The 19,944-nt window shown below is 37.8% G+C and overlaps 1 protein-coding gene across 2 annotated transcripts in view; it reads right to left on the bottom strand.

Annotated features, from left to right (window-relative positions):
• Nucleotides 1–12,335: 12,335 nt before the first annotated feature.
• Nucleotides 12,336–19,944, bottom strand: part of SELENOF (selenoprotein F) — a 58,594-nt gene continuing 50,985 nt past the window's right edge. The window contains exons 4-5 of one of the 2 annotated variants that reach the window (XM_047870820.1): nucleotides 15,509–15,558; nucleotides 12,336–13,210 (exon numbers count right to left, since the gene is read on the bottom strand). In XM_047870820.1, the coding sequence (XP_047726776.1) occupies nucleotides 13,079–13,210; nucleotides 15,509–15,558 (182 nt within the window). In that variant the 3' untranslated portion in view covers nucleotides 12,336–13,078. The remainder of the gene's footprint in view (nucleotides 13,211–15,508; nucleotides 15,559–19,944) is intronic. The other variant, XM_047870821.1, reaches the window with a different exon arrangement.

Below are 19,944 nucleotides of genomic sequence, written 5' to 3'. Positions count from 1 at the left end.
TGATTCCAGCCATTCTGACAGGGGTCAGGTGGTATCTTATGGCGGTTCTAATTTGTATTTCTGAGACAACTGCTGCTGTTAAACATCTTTTCTTGTGTCTGTTGGCCATTTGCACATCTTCCTTGGGACAATGTCTATTCATGTCCCCTGACCATTTTTTAATTGGATTGTTTGTCTTTTTGGTGTCAAGTTGTACAGGTTCTTTACATATTGTAGACAGAAGACCTTATCACATATGTCCTTTGCATTTATCTACTCTCATTTGGTCAGTTGCCTTTTCATATCATTGATGGTTTCCTTGGTTGTGTCAAGGCTTTTTTACATTGTTGTAGCCCAGATATTTTAGTTTGGTTTTGCTTTGCTCTGCCTTGCCTGAGGAGCCACAGCTAGTAACCCGTTGCTAAGGCTCATGTCAACAGGTGTTATTGCAAGATATTGTGCCAAGGTGTTGTGTGTTCTTGCAAGAGTCTTCTGATTTCTGGTCTCACATTTAGATCTTGAATCCATCTTGAGTTTATTTTTGTGTTTCATGAAAGAAAATGGTCCCATTTCATTCTTTTGGATGTATCTGTCCAGTTTTCCCAGCACCGTTTATTGTGGCGACTGTTTTCTTCCCCTAGTATGTTCTCACCTTTGTCAGAGATTAATTGACCATGTAAGCATGGGTTTATTTCTGGTCTCTCTGTCCTGTTTTGATTCTTGTCACTCTGTGGGATTTGGGATGAGGATATGTCCAGCTTTGGTTTTTGTTCAACAACCAGTACATCCCTGGAATAGATCCCACTTGGTTGTGGTGAGTGATCCTTATAATGTGTTGTTACATGTATTTTACTAATATTTGGTTGAGGCTTTTTGTGTCTGTGTTCATTGGGGATAGGGGCCCATAGTTTTCTTGTTTCGTGTGAGGGTAATGCTGGCCTTGTAGAATGTATTTGGAAGCTTTCCTTCTGCTTCTGTTTTGGAGTTATTTGAGGAGAATAGGGTAATAAGTCTTTTTTTTTTTTTTTAATCTTGGGTAGAATTCACCTGTGATGTCATCTGCTTTTAGAATTTTGTTTAGTTTTGAGTTTTTTGATTACTGACTCAATTTTGTTACTAGGAATTAGACTGTTCAGAGGTTTTACTTCTTCCTGGTTCAGTTTTGAAAGATTGTACGTTTACTGAAAGTTACTCATTTCTTCTGGTGTTCTAATTGGTTTGCCTGTAATTTTTTGTAATAATCTTTTATAACCATCTTTGTCTCTGCGGTGTCATTTGCTGCTTCTCCTTTTTCCTATCATAGTGTATTCATTTAGATGTTGTCTTTTTTTTTTCCTTGACTAGTCTGGCAAAAGAGTCATCAATTTTGGTCCCTTTTTAGAGAACCAGTCTCTGGTTTAATTGATTCCCCCTCCTCCCCCCATTTTCATTGTCGTTGTTGTTGTTGCTGTTGTTATTATTATCTTTTTCCCTTTTTTGATTTTTTTTCCTTAGTGTCTACTTTTTTTGTGTTTTGTTTTGTTTTTTGTCTATTTCTTTTTTGGTTCCAGCACAGAGCCTGACTCAGGGCTCGAATTCACAAGCCGTGAGATCATGACCTTAGCCAAAGTTTGACACTTAACCGACTGAGCCACACAGGCGCCCTGAGATTTTCTTTTTAAATTTTCTCTACACCTAATATGTGGCCTGGACCCACAACCCCAACATCAAGAGTCTCATGTTCTACTGACTGAGCCAGACAGATACCCCCCATTTATTAATTTAAATTTCTTCTTGACCTGCTTCTTGTTAGTAGCATGTTCTTTAATTTCTACTATTTTGTGTATTTTTTAGTTTTTTTTTTACTCTAATTTATTTCTAGTTTCATATCACTGTGTTCAGAATCGATTCATATATCCCTCAATATTAAAATGTACTGACACTTGTTTATAGCCTTGTTTGATCTATTCTGGGGAATGTTTTGTGTGCACATGAATAGAATGCATATTTTGTTATTCGTCAGTGGAATGTTCTATATGTGTTTGTTAATTGAGTCTGGTCTAACGTGTTCTTCAAAAACACTGTTTCTCTATTGATTTTCTGCCTGGATGATATATCCTGTGGTGTATGTGAAGTGTTAACATCTGCTACTCTTACTGTATTACTGCGTTTCTCCCTTTAGGTCTGTTAATGTTTGCCTATGTATTTTTGGTGCTAACATATTGGGTCCATATTTATTTACAGTTATTAAATCTCCTTTTTGTTTTGAGAACTTTACCAGTATGTAATGCCCTTTATCGTCTCTTGTTACAGTCTGTTTTGGAAAGTCTATTTTGTCTGACGTAAGTATTGCAACCTGTTTTTGTTTTGTTTTCTGCTTCTATTTGCATGGATTTTTTTACATCCCTTCACTTGTATATGTGTCCTTAGTTTTGACACAAGCTCGTTGTATGCAGCATATAGATGGGTTTTTATTTTTGTTCATATCCTCATCCTATGTGTTTTGGAGCATTTAGACCATTTACATTTAAAGTAATTTTTGGTAAGTTTCTGCTTATTGTCATTTTATTAATTGCTTTTTGTTAGTTTTGTTGTTCTCTGTTCCTTTATTTTTCTCTCTCTTGTAATTGAATTTCTGTAGTCTTATACTTGGCTTTATTATATATGGATCAACTACAGGTTTTTGATTTGTGATTATTGTGAAGTTCATATATAACATTTAAGTATATAGCAGTCTGTATTAAATTGATGATTATTTAAGTTCAATCTTATTCTTTTAAAAATTTTTTTACGTTTATTTTTGAGAGGGAGACACACTGTGAGTAGGGGAGGGGCAGAGAGAGAGGGAGACGCAGAATCTGAAGCAGGCTTCAGGCTCTATGCTGTCAGCACAGAGCCCAATGTGGGGCTCGAATTCACAGTTGTGAGATCATGATCTGAGCCGAAGTTGGATGCTTAATCACTGAGCCACCCAGGCACCCCTCAACCTCATTCTTAATGTTATTTTTACTGTTTCCTCTGTTTTATGTATATTTTTTATATTCATCTTTTTATTTTGTGGTTAATCTTAACTAAATTTTTAGGTATACTTAATTTTACTTTGTCTTTTAATATTGATACTAGCTTTATAAGTGATTTTGCTGCTACTTATTCTGTAATGTTTGCTTTCACTCATGAAAGTTAGCATTTTCTTCTAACTATGGTCTTTTCTACTTAAAGAGGTTCCTTGAACATTTCTTGTAAGATTGGTTTAGTGGTGATGAATTCTTTTAACTTCTGTTTGTCTGGGAAAGTGTTTTTTTCTATCTCTCTATTTCTAAATGATAACCTTGCCAGGTGGAGTATTGTTGGTTGTAGTTTTTTTTTTTTTTCTTTCAGCACTTTGCAGGCCCGAAGAGAGTGGAAAGATAGTCAAAGTTTATGCTGGAAAAAATCAGCTCAAAGCCTTATGAGGTTTCCCTTGCATGTTACTAGTTGCTTCTCACTGCTTTTAAAATTCTCACTTTATCTTTAATCATTGACATTTTAATTATTATGAGTTGTGGTGTAGAACTCCTAGGGTTTATCTTGCTTGGAACTCTCTGTGCTTTCTCAAGCTGAATGTCTTTCCTTCCCTAGCTTAGGGAAGGTTTCAGCTATTATTTATTTATTTATTTTTTTAATACATTTTCTGTCCTTTTCTCTCTCTCTCTCCTCCTTCTGGGACCTTTTCATGTTAATGTTTCTTCATTTGATGATGTTGTCCAAGAGATCCTTCAACCTCTCCTCATTAAAAAAAAAAAATTTGGGGGGTGCTGGGTGGCTTGGTTGGTTAAGCGACCAATTCTTGATTTTAGCTCTGGCCATGATGTCATGCACTGTTTGTTAGATCGAGCTCCGCATTGGGCTCCACGCTGACAGCGTGCAGCCTGCTTGGGATTCTTTCTCCCTTTCTCTCTGCCCCTCCCCTGCTCACTCACTCTCTCCCTTTCAAAATAAATAAACTTAAAATAAAAATAAAAATAAAAATAATTTTCTTTTTGCTGTTCAGCCTGGCTGCTTTCCATTACCCTGTCTTCCCAATCACTGATCCCTTCTTCTGCATCCTCTAATCTCCTGTTGATTCCTTCTAGTGTATTTATTATTTCTTTAACTCTGATTGGTTCTTTTTTATATTTTGCATCTCTTTGTTGAAGTTCTTCTCTTCAGTCCAATGAGCATCTTTACGACCATTACTTTGAACTCTTTATCAGGTAAGTTGGTTATCTCCATTTCCTTTAGTTCTTTCACCGAGGTTTTGTGGTTTTCTTTTGTTTGGAGAATATTCTCTTTTCTGATTTTGCTTGACTTTCTGTGTTTCCATGAATTAGGTGGAATAGCTACTTCTAAAATTGAAAGTGGTCTGTGTATGGTTGTCCCCTGTGTAGATGGTCTGTGCTTAGTGACTGCTGTTGGCTGCCTGAGCTGTGGCTGGTTGGACTGGGGGTCCTGGGGCACTCTCTGCTGGGGCTGCCCAGATGGGGTGGTCAGAGCTGAAGTGGGCATGGGATAGTGTAGAACCAGGGCTCTCCACTAAGGGTTCCCTGGCAGGACAGCTGAAATCTGAAACAGGTGCATGCCAGGGGCCTACAGGGCTCTCTGTGCAGAGGATGCTCTGGCAGGACAGGTGAAGCTGAAGTGGGTATAAGCCAGTGGGTCCTGGGCTGTCTGCACTGAGGATGTTTTGACAGGATAGCTGAAGTTGGTGCAAGTCAGGTTCTCCTGGGGTGTTTAGTGCAGGAGCACCCTGCTGGGGTGCCTGGAGCAGAATTGGATATGGTGCAGGGGGTCCCAGGGCACTCCACACAGGGGGTGTCCTGGCAAGGTGGCAGGAGCCAAGGCAGGCTTGGGCTGGGGAGTCCCAGGGCACTTTGTAAAGAAGGCACCCTGGTGGGATAGTTAGAATAAAAATACCTATGAGCAGGGAGTTCCTGGGGTGCTATGTGCCAATATTGTCCTGGCAAGTTGTCTGGAGGCAAAGTGATGTGGGCCTGGCGTGTTCCAGGATGCTTTGTATTTGGGTCACCTTAGCAAGACAACTGGAGCTGTAGTGAGCGCTGACCAGGATTGTCCTGGTGTGCACTTTTCTGGAACTCCTTGGTGGGATGGCTTGGGCTGGTGTGGGCTGGGGCCGAGTTTACTGAGATGGTAGGTTGGCCAGGGGATCCAGACCCTTCTCCTGTATGCACTGTCACGGTGGAGGGGAAAGGTAATTTTGGTGCTTGCCAGCCCTTCCGACCTAGAGTTCCAGCAGCTCCTCAGCCATTTGGTGGAGTTCTAGGGCTGGATTCTTTATGTTCTCATTGCTTTTTAAAACCACACCTTTTTTCTCTGTGCCCTGGAGTGTCCAGGGCTTGATGAGGCAACAGGTGCCCAGAGTTAGCTCCCATCTGTACTATCAAGGTGAAGGGGAGAGGTAAACTACGGTGCTCACTAGCCCCTCTGACCTGGACAGAGTTCTAGCGTCTCCCCCACTGTTTGATAGGGTTCTAGGCTCGTTCCTTTATAATTTAGTTGCCGTTTTAAACTGTGCCTTTTTTCCTGTGCCCCAGGGCAGATGAATCTGCTCGTGGTCCCTCCGTGTCGTCTCTCCCCACTGCAGTTTACAGAATCAAGTGTTGGGGGCTCTTTGTTACTCTGTTCTGTCTCCCTTGGCCTTCTCTATATGGTCTATCTTTTATTGTGCAGAAGCTGCAGTCAGCAATTATTTAGGACAAACTGCTCTATAATGAGGTGTAGATCCGGTGTGTCCATGGAGGATGTGAGTTCAGGGTCTTCCTATGTTGCCACCTTGGGCTGGAGAACTATCTGTGTTGCTCTCTTGAGGCAGAATTCCTTCCACTTCAGGAAACCTCAGTCTTTGTTGTTAGGGCCTTCAAATGATTACAACTATTAATCGTATTTAATAGTACCTTTTATAGCAACATCTAGACTAGAGTTTGACTAAACAACTGGGTACCATAGCCTGGCCATTTTGACCCATCACAGGAAGAAATGTTGACGATTTAAAACAAATCATCATTCATATTCATGAACATGAAGTTTATTTCTACCAATTACAAATAAGGTGACCAGATAAACAGAATTATTGAATTGTGCTGGCAGAGTGGGCAGGTATCTTACATCAGGTCTGCTTTAAGGTTGGGAGTGTCATGTGTGACACTAACTTAGAGATGTTCATGTTGCTTTGAAAATTAGCAGTTCAAAACTGACAAAGTTGCTTTGCTCTAATTAAAAGTCCAAGAGGCAAGTTTTAATATTTTTTAAGTGTCTTTATTTAAAGAGAGAGTGTGTGTGCCGGGGAGGAACAGCTAGAAAGGGAGAGAGGGAGGGAGGGAGAGGGGGAGAATCCCAAGCAGGCTCCACGCTGTCAACATGGAGCCCAACACAGGGCTCAAACTCTCAAACTGTGAGAACATGACCTGAGTGGAAATTGAGTGGGAAGCTTAACCGACTGAGTCATCTAGGTGCCCCAAGAGGCAAATTTTAGACCTAGAACCACATGTAGCAACTAAGAATTTCTCAAACAGTGCTAAAAGCAAGTCTGCAATGAGAAAAATGCCCCTTAAGGCAAAATAAAAACATACTAAAAAAAGGAGGGGGGGGCAGGCAGAAAGAAAAGATAGCCTAAATGCACTGGGCTGTAGGTGAACAGGTGTGGTGGTTTTAAACATGGCTCCAAAAATCCAAAAAAACATGGCTCTAAAACATGACACTCCTCCACTGAGTTAACGTCTCCTTCCCCTCAATCTAAGCTCTGTGACTGCTTGACTCATAGAATATGGTGAAAGTGACATCATGTCATTTTGGGGCCCAGGCCTTGAGAAATAGGGTTTTCACTTCCTGCTTCTTAGAAAGATGCTTGCTTTTGGAACCCAGGCACCATGCTGTGAGAAAGCCTACACTGCCTAACGGAATAGAATTTGCAGTCAGTGCCAGTTTGCCAGCTCCGAGTGGCCCATCTTGGAAGTGGATCCTCTTGTCCCAGTTGAGCTAGTTCAGTTGATGCCTGATGGAGCAGAAATGAGCTGCCCTCACTGAGCCCTGCCCAAAGTATTTATCTGTGAGCAAAATAATTAGGGTTTAAACCACTTAAACTTTTGGTGTGATTTGTTATGCAGTAAAAGAAACTCGACTAGATGGTGGGCTGGGGTCTGGCTGGGCCTGTGGAGTAAGATGTAGCTAATACCAAGTGGGTAGGCAAAGGGTAGAGGTGGACAGAGATTTCGTTCCATATGGGAAAGAACTGAGAATTCTGTATTGTTGGACTAAGATGCAGAGATAAAATATCCACTTTAAAGTGGATGAGTTAGGAAAACACAGAAATCAGATCAGCCTCAGTATCCAGATGTTCAAGCCAGGAAGGAAGAAATGGAAGCACAATTCAGGCCAGGATAATGGATTTCAAAATCTTGAGTGGCAAACAGGATAGTCTAGTTTGGTATTCATGGGCATATGGGCATTCAGGCAACTGCAAAGATCAGGCAACTGGAACCAGGGACTTAGGTGAAAAGTCTGAGTATCGGAGGAGATCGAACCAGTCCCAAGAACTCTGGTAACCGTTACAATGGAGGTGGTGACAGAAAAGGCTTGGATGTTGAGTCAAATAGTTCCAAGACTAGAGCTCCACAGTCTTTCACTGGAGCTAGAATTGAGATTTGTGCTTAGCTTAAAGATGGCAAGGAGGAATGCCTGAGTGTAGTGTGAACTAAGACACTTCCTCTTAGTTCACATAACTAGTGAATATTTTAAGAATCCTTTTAGTATGTGCACAAATGAATATTGGACTCAAAGCAAGTTGTATACTAAAGGTTCCTGAAGAGGTTATTAGTCCTTGGTGAAAGCTAAGTGTTTATGTAGGCATAAATATTTGTTGATTGTTTATGACCTTTGGAGTTGGCCTTATTGGATTTTGTCATTCCCCGGCTCAAGGTTTTATTCTGAAAGCAACTTAGAATACAGCTGAATTCTTAGATGACATGTATTGGATCCTCCCTGCCTACCCTCATGACCTCATTTCCTACTACCCTTTCCTCTGGTTAACTTGCTTCCAGACACATTGGCCTTCTTTCAGGTATGTGGCTTCCAAACTTTCTACTAAGCCAGGATCTTTGCACATGCTCTCCCTTCTGACTGGAAGACATTTTAATTCACTCTTTACCTGGAGAGCTTCTATTCATATTTTAGACCTCAGTTTAAATATCACGTCCTTCAGAGCTCCCTAAGCTCATTAGTTTCCTTTGTAGTTCTTTTCTAGTAACTTTTTCTTCTTTACTTTTACCATAATTGTTATATTTGTGCTTTTATTTAATTGTTGGCTCTCATTAGAATGTGACCTCTACTAGATGTGGGGACATTAGTTTTTAAAAAAAAAAAATTTTTTTTTTTTTTAGCGTTTATTTATTTTTGGGGCAGAGAGAGACAGAGCATGAACGGGGGAGGGTCAGAGAGAGAGGGAGACACAGAATCTGAAACAGGCTCCAGGCTCTGAGCGGTCAGCACAGAGCCTGACGCGGGGCTCGAACTCACGGACCGCGAGATCATGACCTGAGCCGAAGTCGGACGCTTAACCGACTGAGCCACCCGGGCACCCCGGGACATTAGTTTTTTTAATGACTGAGATTGGGAAAGAGAGTAAAGTGACAGTAGGGCAGGTAAAATTGAGAGAATAAAGAACTGAAAGACAATTACAGTCTGAAGACGGGTTAATGGGGGGCAAAGCACTTAACACATCTCAGTAGCCCCTGATGATGAGACTATAAAATGAGTACTCTTAATGAGAGATCAAGAAATTTAGGACCTACAGAAAGTGGAACCCTGTACATTTGCTGGTGGGAACGTAAAATGGTGTAGCCACTTTGGAAGTTTGGCTGTGCCTCAAAAAGTTAAACATAGTATGATTCAGCAGTTCCCTTCCTAGTAATAGACGTAAGAGAAATGAAAGTTAATTCTATACACAAACTTGTATATGAGTACATATAGCTGCATTATTCATAACAGCCCCAAAGTGGAAACAATCAAAATGTCTACCAAATAATGGATAAAATACGGTACAGTCATACAAAGGAATATTAGCCATAAAAAGGAATGAAGCACTGATGACACATGCTGTAATATGGATGAGCCTTGAGGACATACTAAATGAAAGACGTGAGCCAAGTAACCACATATCGGATGATTCCATTTACATGAAATATCCAGAATAGGAAAACCCACTTGGACAGAAAAGCAGGATTAGTGGTTGTCAGGGCTGGGGGTAGGTGGGTGTGGGAGTCACTGCCAATAGGTATAGGAATTCTTTTTGAGATGATGAAAATGTTCTAAATTTAGTGGATGATGATTGCACAATTCTGTGAATACACTAAAAAAACATTGAATTGCATACTCTAAGTGGGTAATGTGAATTGTATCTCAATAAAAATGTACAGTAATAGTCCATTTCCAGTACTTATGGTAGTTCTATAAAGTTGCTGCAAAGCTGAATTAACAGGTAACAGACCCTTGCTCTCAGGGGACATACAGGCAGGGTTAAGGTCCTGGAAGCCGTTGGTCACAAAATTTTTGTCAACCTATTTGTGTTTCTATTTGAAGACACTTGAAGCATACGGTTGATTTTATCACCACTGAACTCACAGCCCCTAGCACTGTAACTCATGCCTCAACAAAACTCTAAAATGCCTCTTTTCCATAAGGTGCATTGTAGCCTTTTTGCTCGTATTAGGAACACTAGACAGCACTTTAGTGCTCAGCTTGGGGGCCATTTTAAAAGGCTAAATCAACAAAAAGCACAAAAATACAAAAAACGTGGCATTAAATAGACTATGAAAAGGCTATTTGTCTACAGCATGAGAGCTGAAATAAGGCAGTGTCACTTGTTTGACTTTAGCTGGGAATGTGTGCATTGGGGGATTCAAATTTTTTGCTGCTCTGCACACATCTGTGAATGACTTTAAAACTGCCTTGGGTATTAGGATCGCGGGGTTATAGACAGTTTTATTACTTTATTACATTTCTAAAAAATGCTTAATTTTGAGAGAGAGCGAGCGAGCATGTGTGAGAGCAGAGGAAGGGCAGAGAGAGAGAGCCAGAGACAGAACCCAAAGCAGGCTCCAGGCTCTGAGCTGTCAGCACAGAGCCCGATGCAGGGCATGAACTCATGAACCACGAGATCATGACCTGAGCTGAAGTCGGATGCTTAACCAACTGAATCACCCAGGCGCCCCTAAAATGCTTATATTTAATCAGCAAAAGTCTAGTCTGAATTTTTGGGCACAAATGCAGGCCTTCTCCCAGAACAAGTCCTCTGTCACCACAGAATGTAATTAGAATGTACTTTAGAATTCTCAAGTAAAAGAACTACTTACCTAGCTGTGCTCCTATCTGGAACCTGTACCCCTTCTCTCCATGTATTTGCTTTCACGTACAAGGTAAGGCCGATTTTACTTTCCAAAGTTTTGCAGTATTTGCTTTCAAAAGCATTTTCTGCATTTTAGTATCTTTTAATTTTAGATTAGCTTTTAAACCTCAAATCCTCTTAAAACAGGAAATGCTAGTTTTTGTTTGTAGTTCCTTTTATGAGGCTTTTGCCAAATTCAGAATTTAGAGATAAACTAACAGTTTTAGGTTATATGTAACACTTTGGCAGGGGGAACAAATTTGTAAGTATCAAGTATTACATATTCATATTTGTGAACATAAATAAGCTTAATCAAATGTCAGAACTGGGCTACAAAATGACACTTTTGGATCAGTATTTTTCTCTTTCCTGGTAATCATTTTTTTTAAAAAGGGCTTTCAGGTGTCCTTTGGTTGGAACTGGTGAAAAAGTCAGAATTGGCTGATTCAGTGAACCTCACAGTTAAAATAGTGGAGCTTGGTAGAAACACGGTTATTCATCAACTCAAGAACTTCAAGTTCTAAGATCCTGTGGGGTTCTTTAGCCTCTTTTGATCTCTCATAATAACTTGAATATAATAACTTTAAAGGACTTTTTAAACTTCTCACTGTTTTTTTTTAAACCAATGCCAGATACTCATTTAATTGGCTCTCCCTGCCCAGACAGCAGTCCAATTAGTGTCCTGTGCCAATCCAGAAGTTTTGAAATGTCACCCCTTCTACTGTTCATCTGTATGTGGTAGCACCTCCTTGTGCTGCTTTTTCCACTGTCCATGACTGCTTCCCCTGCCTCTTGTTCTGAAGTAACAACAGCCACTGGGAATTAGTGCCACACTATCCAGGGTCTTGTACTATCACGATGACGGTTCTTCCCATTACTCTAAATGATCAAAGGTACATCACAGTCTGTTTGTCAAGACTTCTCATATTGGTTTATTCTCTTCACGGCTTTAATAAACATACTTAAAATAGGACAGGATACAAAATGCTAGTAAAAATTAACCAATCTCTATTAAAATATTCTATATATAGTTTTCTGGTAGAGTTGTCTTTAAAGACTTCCAAATATCCTTCATTTAGATGGTTTAATTCTCAATTTATTTTTAAAGTTTCCAGATTAAAATAATTTATCCTGGGGCGCCTGGGTGGCGCAGTCAGTTAAGCCTCAGACTTCAGCCAGGTCACGATCTGGTGGTCCGTGAGTTAGAGCCCCGCGTCAGGATCTGGGCTGATGGCTCGGAGCCTGGAGCCTGTTTCCGATTCTGTGTCTCCCTCTCTCTCTGCCCCTCCCCCGTTCATGCTCTGTCTCTCTCTGTCCCAAAAATAAATAAAAAATGTTGAAAAAAAAATTAATTTATCCTAAGCTTAAGCTGACATAATAAGATTAGACCGATTTGATAAGTTAGTAAGAGGTTTAAATGACCTAAATTCATTTGGATGAATGTTGTTCTGAGTGAACCATCAAACAGAGGGTCAAGCAACAAAAATCATCTTTTAAAAATGAATGTTTATTTCTGTGAGAGCGTGCACACACATGTGGATATGGGGGAGCGAAAGGGGGAGAGAGAATCCCAAGCAGGCTCCATGCTCAGCCCAGAGCCTGATGTGGAGTTTGAATTCACAAACTGTGAGATGAGGACCTGAGTCAAAGCTTAACCAATTGAGCCACTCAGGTGCCCCAAGAAAAATCATTTTTAATAGTGCATAAAAATTCTGTCTTGAAATATTCCTTATAGAAGGTATCAATAAAAATGTGTTCACGGATGAAAGCAATTTAGAGAAATAAAAAAATTGCAAAAATAAAGCAACATTACCCACAATAAGTTATAAGTTTCAAGCAGTGTAGCCATTTTAATAATTTGGATAAAAAAGGGAGGGCTTCTACGAAAAGAACATAAAAAATACACTGAGAAATGTATCATTTTTTTAGACATGAAAGAACAAATCAGAATTTCAAATTCTCATTGATTTTTGAAACTTTATTTATATTTTGGTCTTAAAAACGATCATTTCTAAATTGGCTTTTCTGTAAGAAGGTAAAGCACAAAAATTTGCTAAATATCATCAGATCCACACAAATCCTCATGAAGGTTTTCTGTGTAGTCTTCATTAATGCAAATCGTTGTGAATGTTTCCCTCTTACTGTAGATCTTGAATCTGTTTTACAATAATGAAGCCATAAAGTTTTAACGCAACACATTCATTATAAACTATAACATTTCTATTCAAAGGAAAGCTGGGTATTACAAAAATATGAGAGAATCTGAGAATCAGGCATCTGTTGAGGCTCAGTCTATCTTATTTGCTTTGTAGTTTTTTGTTATGACTTTCAAAGAGCACACAGTGCATGGATGAGGCACAGCAATCCTCTCCCTTATTAACCTCCCGGATTTAAAAATCTGTCCTTTGTAAAACTGGACCAATTATTACAAACCATCATTTGCCTAATTAACCACAGGTCTATTACAAAGCATTTTGTTAGTGGTCCCAACAACTATAGGAGGATGGAACTTTATTAAAAACGAGTTTTGTTAAGCGTGCCAAATCCCTGGGTAACGTGAGCTGTGCTGCCACTTCAACTGTTAATTAGATGTTTAATGCCTCACGGAAAAAGAAAGAGAAGGAAGCAAAACTACAATATTCTCTAGGTACTGTAATATTTCATTTGATAAAGTCACAAAAGGATAGGACAAAATTGAAGCAAGATTTATATGCGTTCCAACTTTTCACTCAGGAATTCCTCTACACTGTCTGTGTTCCACTTGAGGATGCTTAGTTCTTCAGCAATGTTCCCATTGTCGTCCAAAAGCTTTAATACAGGGTCTGAACCACGAACATACTACAAAAAAAGAAGGACAATAATGAATCATTATTATCTGCTTGGAAGAGGCTTCTCAGCCTCAACCCAAACCCAAACCAATTCAATCAGGTTAACCCAATAAAAATAAGGCTTACAGGACATCACAATAGGTCTTCCGGGATTTCAAAAAAAAAAAAAAAAAAAAAAAAAAAGAAAATCACATTTACCTCTAAAAAGAAAAACACCTGTCGGTATCAAGATCATTTGAGATTTAAGATTAAATGTAACATATTTATTGCATACACTTAAACTATAGATGAGCTTAAAACTTAGAGGAGGCAGACAAGTTCCAAATGAGAATGGCTGGAAGTAGGCTGTGCACACAAATTATCAGAATTCTGTATTGGATTTTAAATTTTCTTTAAGAAATCCAATGATTTTGTTGTTGTTATAATTAGTTGACTAATATTTTGACAGAATGGAGAAATTCTAACTCTGGCTAAATGTGATCAACACCATCAACAAACATATCCCAATTCATTTCAAAATCAATCTTCATTGCTAAATTAAGTAGAACTACATAACTAAAGATGTAGCAGTGATGATGAAAGCAGCTCTTAGACCTTTCAGCAATTTATGCTTTAGTTTTTCTAGATTGTGAACTCTAGAGCTGGAGACAAGCTCTGATGTGATTACCAGCATTTGGTATATTCTCAACCCATTTGTGGAGTTCAGAAATATAGGCCCTCTAGGTTAATGAATCAATAACAATACTATGTAATCATTTTTGGTTAATTATCTACAAAGTAAAAGATTTGAGTATTCAAAACCTCATTTTAGTCTACAAGATATAAACATGTAGAATGTAGTTGTAAAAATCCTCAACCAAGTATTGTCAAATCTAACAATGTATAAAGGAATTACATGCCATGGTCAATTTAGATTTATTCCAGGTATACAAGCCTGGCACAACATTTGAGAATCAATGGATATAATATATCGTCCCCAATAGGCTAAAGAGGAAAAATACATCAGTAGATGCAGAAAAAGACATCCAGTTGCATGCTTCAACCTGGATGCTAAGTGAATTAAGTCAGCCATGAAAGGACAAATACTGCATGATTCAACTCCTATAAGGTATCTAAAGTAGTGAAAATCACATAAACAAAGTAGAAGGGTGGTTGGCCAAGGGCTGGGAGGAGGAGAGGGGGAATTAGTGTTTTATGGGTATAGAGTTTGTTTTGCCAGATGAAAAAATTCTACAGATTTGTTGCACAAGGTGAATATACTTAATACTACTGAACTGTATTTTTATAGTTAAGATGATAAACTTAATGTATCACAAAATTTTAAAAAGTATGCTAAAGATCAACAGATATACCAAAGAAGATAAATAGATGGCAAATAAGCTTATGAAAAGATGCTCAATTAGGGAACTGCAAATTAAAGCTATGAGATAATACTATGTACTTATTAGAATGGCTAAAATGCAAGGCACTGACTATACTTGATGCTGGTGAGGATGTGGAGTCACAGAAACTCTCATCCTAACTAGTGGGAATGCAACATGATACACCCAATTTAGAAGACAGTTTGGGGATTTCTTATAAAGCTAAACAGGCTTACTATGTGACCCAGGAACTGTGCTTCTAGGTAATTAAACAAGTTGAAAATTTATTTGTAATTGCCAAAAATTGGACGTGACCCAAATGTTCTTCCATTGGTAAATATAAAAACAAATGATGGTACAACAGAATATTAATAATATTTATTGTCAAAAAGAAATGAGCTATCCAGCTACAAGAAGATATGGGATCCAATCTGAAAAGGCTACATACTGTATGATTCCAACCATATGACATTCTGGAAAATGAAAAAACTACAGAGGTGGTAAGATCAGTGGTCACCAAGGGTGACCAAGGGTTTGGGGTGGGGCAGGGAGGAGGTATGAATAGGTTACAGCATAGGAGATTTTTAGGGCAATGAAACTATTCTGTAGGAAACTGTAATGGTACATACATGATATTATATATATTTGGCAAAACTCCTAGAACTACACAATATAAAAAATAAACCCTAATACAAACTACAGAATTTATGAATACTGTATCAATATTGGTTCATCAATTATACCACATCAATGTAAGATGTTAATAAGGGAAGTGGGGATGAAGTAAGGTGAGAGTAGGGAGGGAGTATATATAGGAGCAGTGTACTTTTGGATCAGTTTTTCTGCAAACCTAAAATTGCTCTAAGGTATTAAAACTATTCAAATATTTTAATTCAGAAAACAATACTGAAGGAAAAAAAAAAAGGATTCCATTAAAATCCTCTTACCTTGATTTGTAGTCCTCTGAATAGTTTGGGTTTATCACTCCTGACGAAAGCTTAAGAAAAAAGAAAAAGATTCAAATTGTTCACTTCTAAACTCAAGCTAGCGACAAAGATTAATACGAAAAGTATAAATAAGCTCAATAAAACATTAGATCTTCTACAAAAAAAAAACTAAGGAAATTAAAATACATAAATAAGTGGAAAGGCATATTATTCAATGGGAAGAATAAATATTTTAAGGTGTTGTTTCAAACTAATCAAAATCCCAAATTCCAATGGGATTCTAAGGGCTTGACAAAATGGCAGTAAAGTTCTGTGAGAAGAGTAAATGTGTAAGAAGTCAGGGTAGTTTAGAAAAAGTGAAATATGGGAGGAGAATTTGTTCTATTGTTAACATACTATGTGATACCAATACTAGAATAGTAAAACAGATTATGAAATCTGGAGAAATTCAAATATCTGCATAAGTTGTTTAATATGGTAAAACTATCAAATCAGAGCGGGAAGGAGAGAAAGATTGTGTGTGTGTGTGTGTGTGTGTGTGTGTGTGTGTGTGTGTGTGTGAGAGAATTATTCTAAAAACTCGGGGGGTGGCTCCCACCCTTGATTTTGGCTCAGGTCATAATCTCATGGTTCATGAGATTGAGCCCTGTCTTGTGCTGTCAGCACAGAGCCTGCTTGGGATTCTCTCTCTGCCCCTCCCCTGCTCGTGTGCCTGTGATCTCTCTCTGGGAAACAAACAAACAAAAACGAAACACTGGAGAAAACTGTCAAACTATTTGGGGGAAAAAAAATGGATACAGGCACCTGTTTTTCGATCTTATATCTAATGTAAGATATATAATATAATCTATTATATAATCTATTATGTATTATTCTATTATCATATATATCTCAATCCACATGGATTAACACTGTCAGTTCATTCAACAAATATTTATTGCATATCTAACTGTATGCCAGACAACAGAGATAAAGCTATACAAAACATGATTCCTGCTCTTATGGAGTTTACAGTCTGGTGAGGAAGAAAGACGCTAAATAAGTAATCACACTAATAATTTCAACTGTGAGAAGCATTACAAGTTTAGAATACTGCCATAGTATTTAAAATAGATGACTTGAATGTGGAATATAAAATTCCTTTCCTAATCATGACCATAAAGGAAATACTTTATTGATATGCCTCTATAAAAATGAAAACTTCAGGATAGCTGACACCACTAGAAACAAAATTAAAACACTAATATACCTAGGAAAATAATGCCCACCATGTAATGTAGGGAAGAGTTCTTATTAAGTTAAGAAATGCATACTAGATGGAGAAAAGGGCTAGGGACAGGAGCATGTAATGTACAAATATACAGATGGTCATAAACATTTGAAATAAATGTTCAACCTCACTAAAAATCAAATGTCAAAACAATGAAGTGCCTCATTCAGAGTGACAAAAGTTAAACACATTTAGGGTTAGAGAGGGGGTGGAGAGAAGGATTTTTCTGGGGGTTAGTTGTGGAGAAATATAAGAGGACACATATTTCCAGACAGGTATTTAACAAAATGAACCTGAAGTCCTAAAATGTACATATTCTTTAAATCTGAAAGTCCCCTTCTAGGTATTGATTCTGAGGAAATAATTGTACAGTAATGCAAAGATCTATAATATATAAGGTCCTGCTAACCAAATCTAGAAACTTGGGGGAAAAAACTATAAACTTGTAACAAAAACTACAGGTTAATAAGTATGTTAATAACATGGACTACATTATAGAATGCATCCAATCATTAAAAATTAATCTGTTTAGTGACATAGAAGCAAACTCATATTTGTAAATAAAGGCCAGAAGCACTATACAAAATCTTAAATTAACCCAGCATATATAAAATACCTGGTATAATACACAGAACCATTTAAAAAAAATGTTAACTATTATTTTAATAGGGGGTTATATCTGGAGTACAGGGTTTGGGGAAGTTTCAAATGAATGCTTTTCCTTTTTTGGGTCTATATTTTATCAATTTTTTAGTAATGATCACGTTCAATTGTTCAAGTGAGATGTTTCACTTAGATACTTGAGAGTTCTTAGATTTTATGGTGATATACATGCTTTTGAGAACTTACTTTTTAAACTTACAATTAATTAGCAATAACAAGCACTATACACATTTCATTACGAAGGTCTTTTATTGTCCTAAATGCAAGTATATAAAACGAAGAGCGGTAAATAGTTTTTCTTTTTAAGGTTAAGAACTTGTCGGAAAAGACCCTTATCTGTATTTTCCCTACAAAATTTAGTTCAAAATAAAATTGGTCATTAGTCTGCTTATTAGGATTTCTTCTCTATCAACTTCATCCTTGTCCAAATACTCTGCAGATTCCTGAATCCCCAAACAAAAATGGTCTCATGATATCCTGTTGCATTTTATACCATCCCTTTGGCAAAGGCTATATGCACACCTGTGCAAAACACTGCTTAACTTGAAGTGTGTTCTCTACTGCCTAAGAAATCTCTCTGGGGAAAAAGACTACTCTTTGTTCTAAAGTTGTTGTTTTTTTTAAAGTTCATTTATTCATTTTGAGACAGAGTGTGAGCAGGGGAGGGGCAGAGAGAGAGAATCCCAAGCAGAGTCCCTGCAGTCTGCATGGGGCTCGATCTCACAAACCATGAGATCACGACCTGACCTGAAATCAAGCTGGACACGAAATCAAGGTGCCTAGGGAAAAGGACTATTCTTATATATATTTTTTGTATCCATTTAATAGAGCCTAGTGCATTTAATAATGTTCATTCATTTATTCAATAGATTTTTAATAGGCTGAAATGAACAAATTTAAATTTAATGTCACTAATGACTATTTTCACTAGTTCTTTGCTCTTTGCTAAGCACAGATCTATAAAGCCTCCTAATTTTCAATGAGGGGAATATCTGTTAAATACTCGGTAGTAGCAACTCACATTTTACAAGCTGTGAAGTAATCTTTTAACAGATAAACTTGACTACTTTTCTGTACATATGGCACTAGGATGGGCTATATGACAGTATAAGCAGGCTCCATGCTCTGAGTAGAGCCCCACAGGGTGCTCAATCCTACAGTCCTGGGACCAGGACCTGAGCCAAAAATCCAGAGTTGGATGCTCTACCTACTGAGCCACTCAGGCACCCCCAGAAAGTGTTCCTATGCCAACTTATTTGTCAGTTATAAAGGCAGTTTTGGGAATAATCCTTTAAAGTGATCAAATATACAGAAGTGATTAGACAACACATGAAATATTTTAGCTTTTCACTCTAGATTCTTATCAGCATGTCATTTATGCAGCAACCCTGTAAAAATAAGAGCTGAGCTGTGCTATACATTATTTCTTGGGAAACTTACAGAACTCCTGTAATTCAGACTCTTGAGAGTTAACTATAAACAAAAATAAAAAAAAATCTATCCTCGTTTCAAAAAAGATAAAATTGAGGATGATGGGATAATAGGAAGGACAGTCTCGAAGCTAAACATGTTTGAATTAATGTAGTTCCAAAGTAAGTAAAAATATAAATGAAAAAAGATAATATACTTGACTACCTGTAATGATATGCTTTTGATCACATCACAAGTAGTCATACAATGTACTGGTTTTAAGATTTGAGTATAAGGGTGTATAGCAAGTATGGTTAAAACTTGTGGCTATCACATGAAATTATAAGGAATGACAATTTGATGTTTTCTTGTTAGTAAAAACAACTATTTGAATCAGAATGTATTCTAAGTAAAAATGTTGCATCATATGCAGAAACAACAATACAACAACAGCAACAACAACAAACAGTAGAACTGAATTCTCAACTTTGCTCAAGACAGCTTCTGGGTACTTAAAAGAGTGTATCTAAAATAAAGAAAAGATACTATTGTATACAAACCATCTGGAGTGTAGAATTAGGAGTCATGTGGGTCCTCCCAACAAGACAATGTTTTTTTGTTTTATTTTTTTAAATTTACATCCAAATTAGTTAGCATATAGTGCAACAATGATTTCAGTAGTAGATTCCTTAGTGCCCCTTACCTATTTAGCCCATCCCTCCTCCCACAACCCCCCCAGTAACCCTCTGTTTGTTCTCCATATTTAAGAGCCTTTTACGTTTTGTTCCCCTTCCTGTTTTTATATTACTTTTGTTTCCCTTACCTTATCTTCATTTGTTTTGTCTCTTAAAGTCCTCATATGAGTGAAGTCATAAGATTTTTGTCTTTCTCTGACTAATTTCACTTAGCATAATAACCTCCAGTTCCATCCACGTAGTTGCAAACAGCAAAATTTCATTCCTTTTGATTGCCGGGTAATACTCCACTGTGTGTGTGTGTGTGTGTGTGTGTGTGTGTGTGTGTGTATGTATGTATGTATGTATGTATGTGTGTGTGTATACATACATATATATGGACATTTGGGCTCTTTCCA

This window comes from Prionailurus viverrinus, chromosome C1 (genome assembly GCF_022837055.1).
Source record: "Prionailurus viverrinus isolate Anna chromosome C1, UM_Priviv_1.0, whole genome shotgun sequence".
Classification (NCBI taxonomy): domain Eukaryota; kingdom Metazoa; phylum Chordata; class Mammalia; order Carnivora; family Felidae; genus Prionailurus; species Prionailurus viverrinus.
This window is presented reverse-complemented; position numbering and strand designations above follow the sequence as displayed.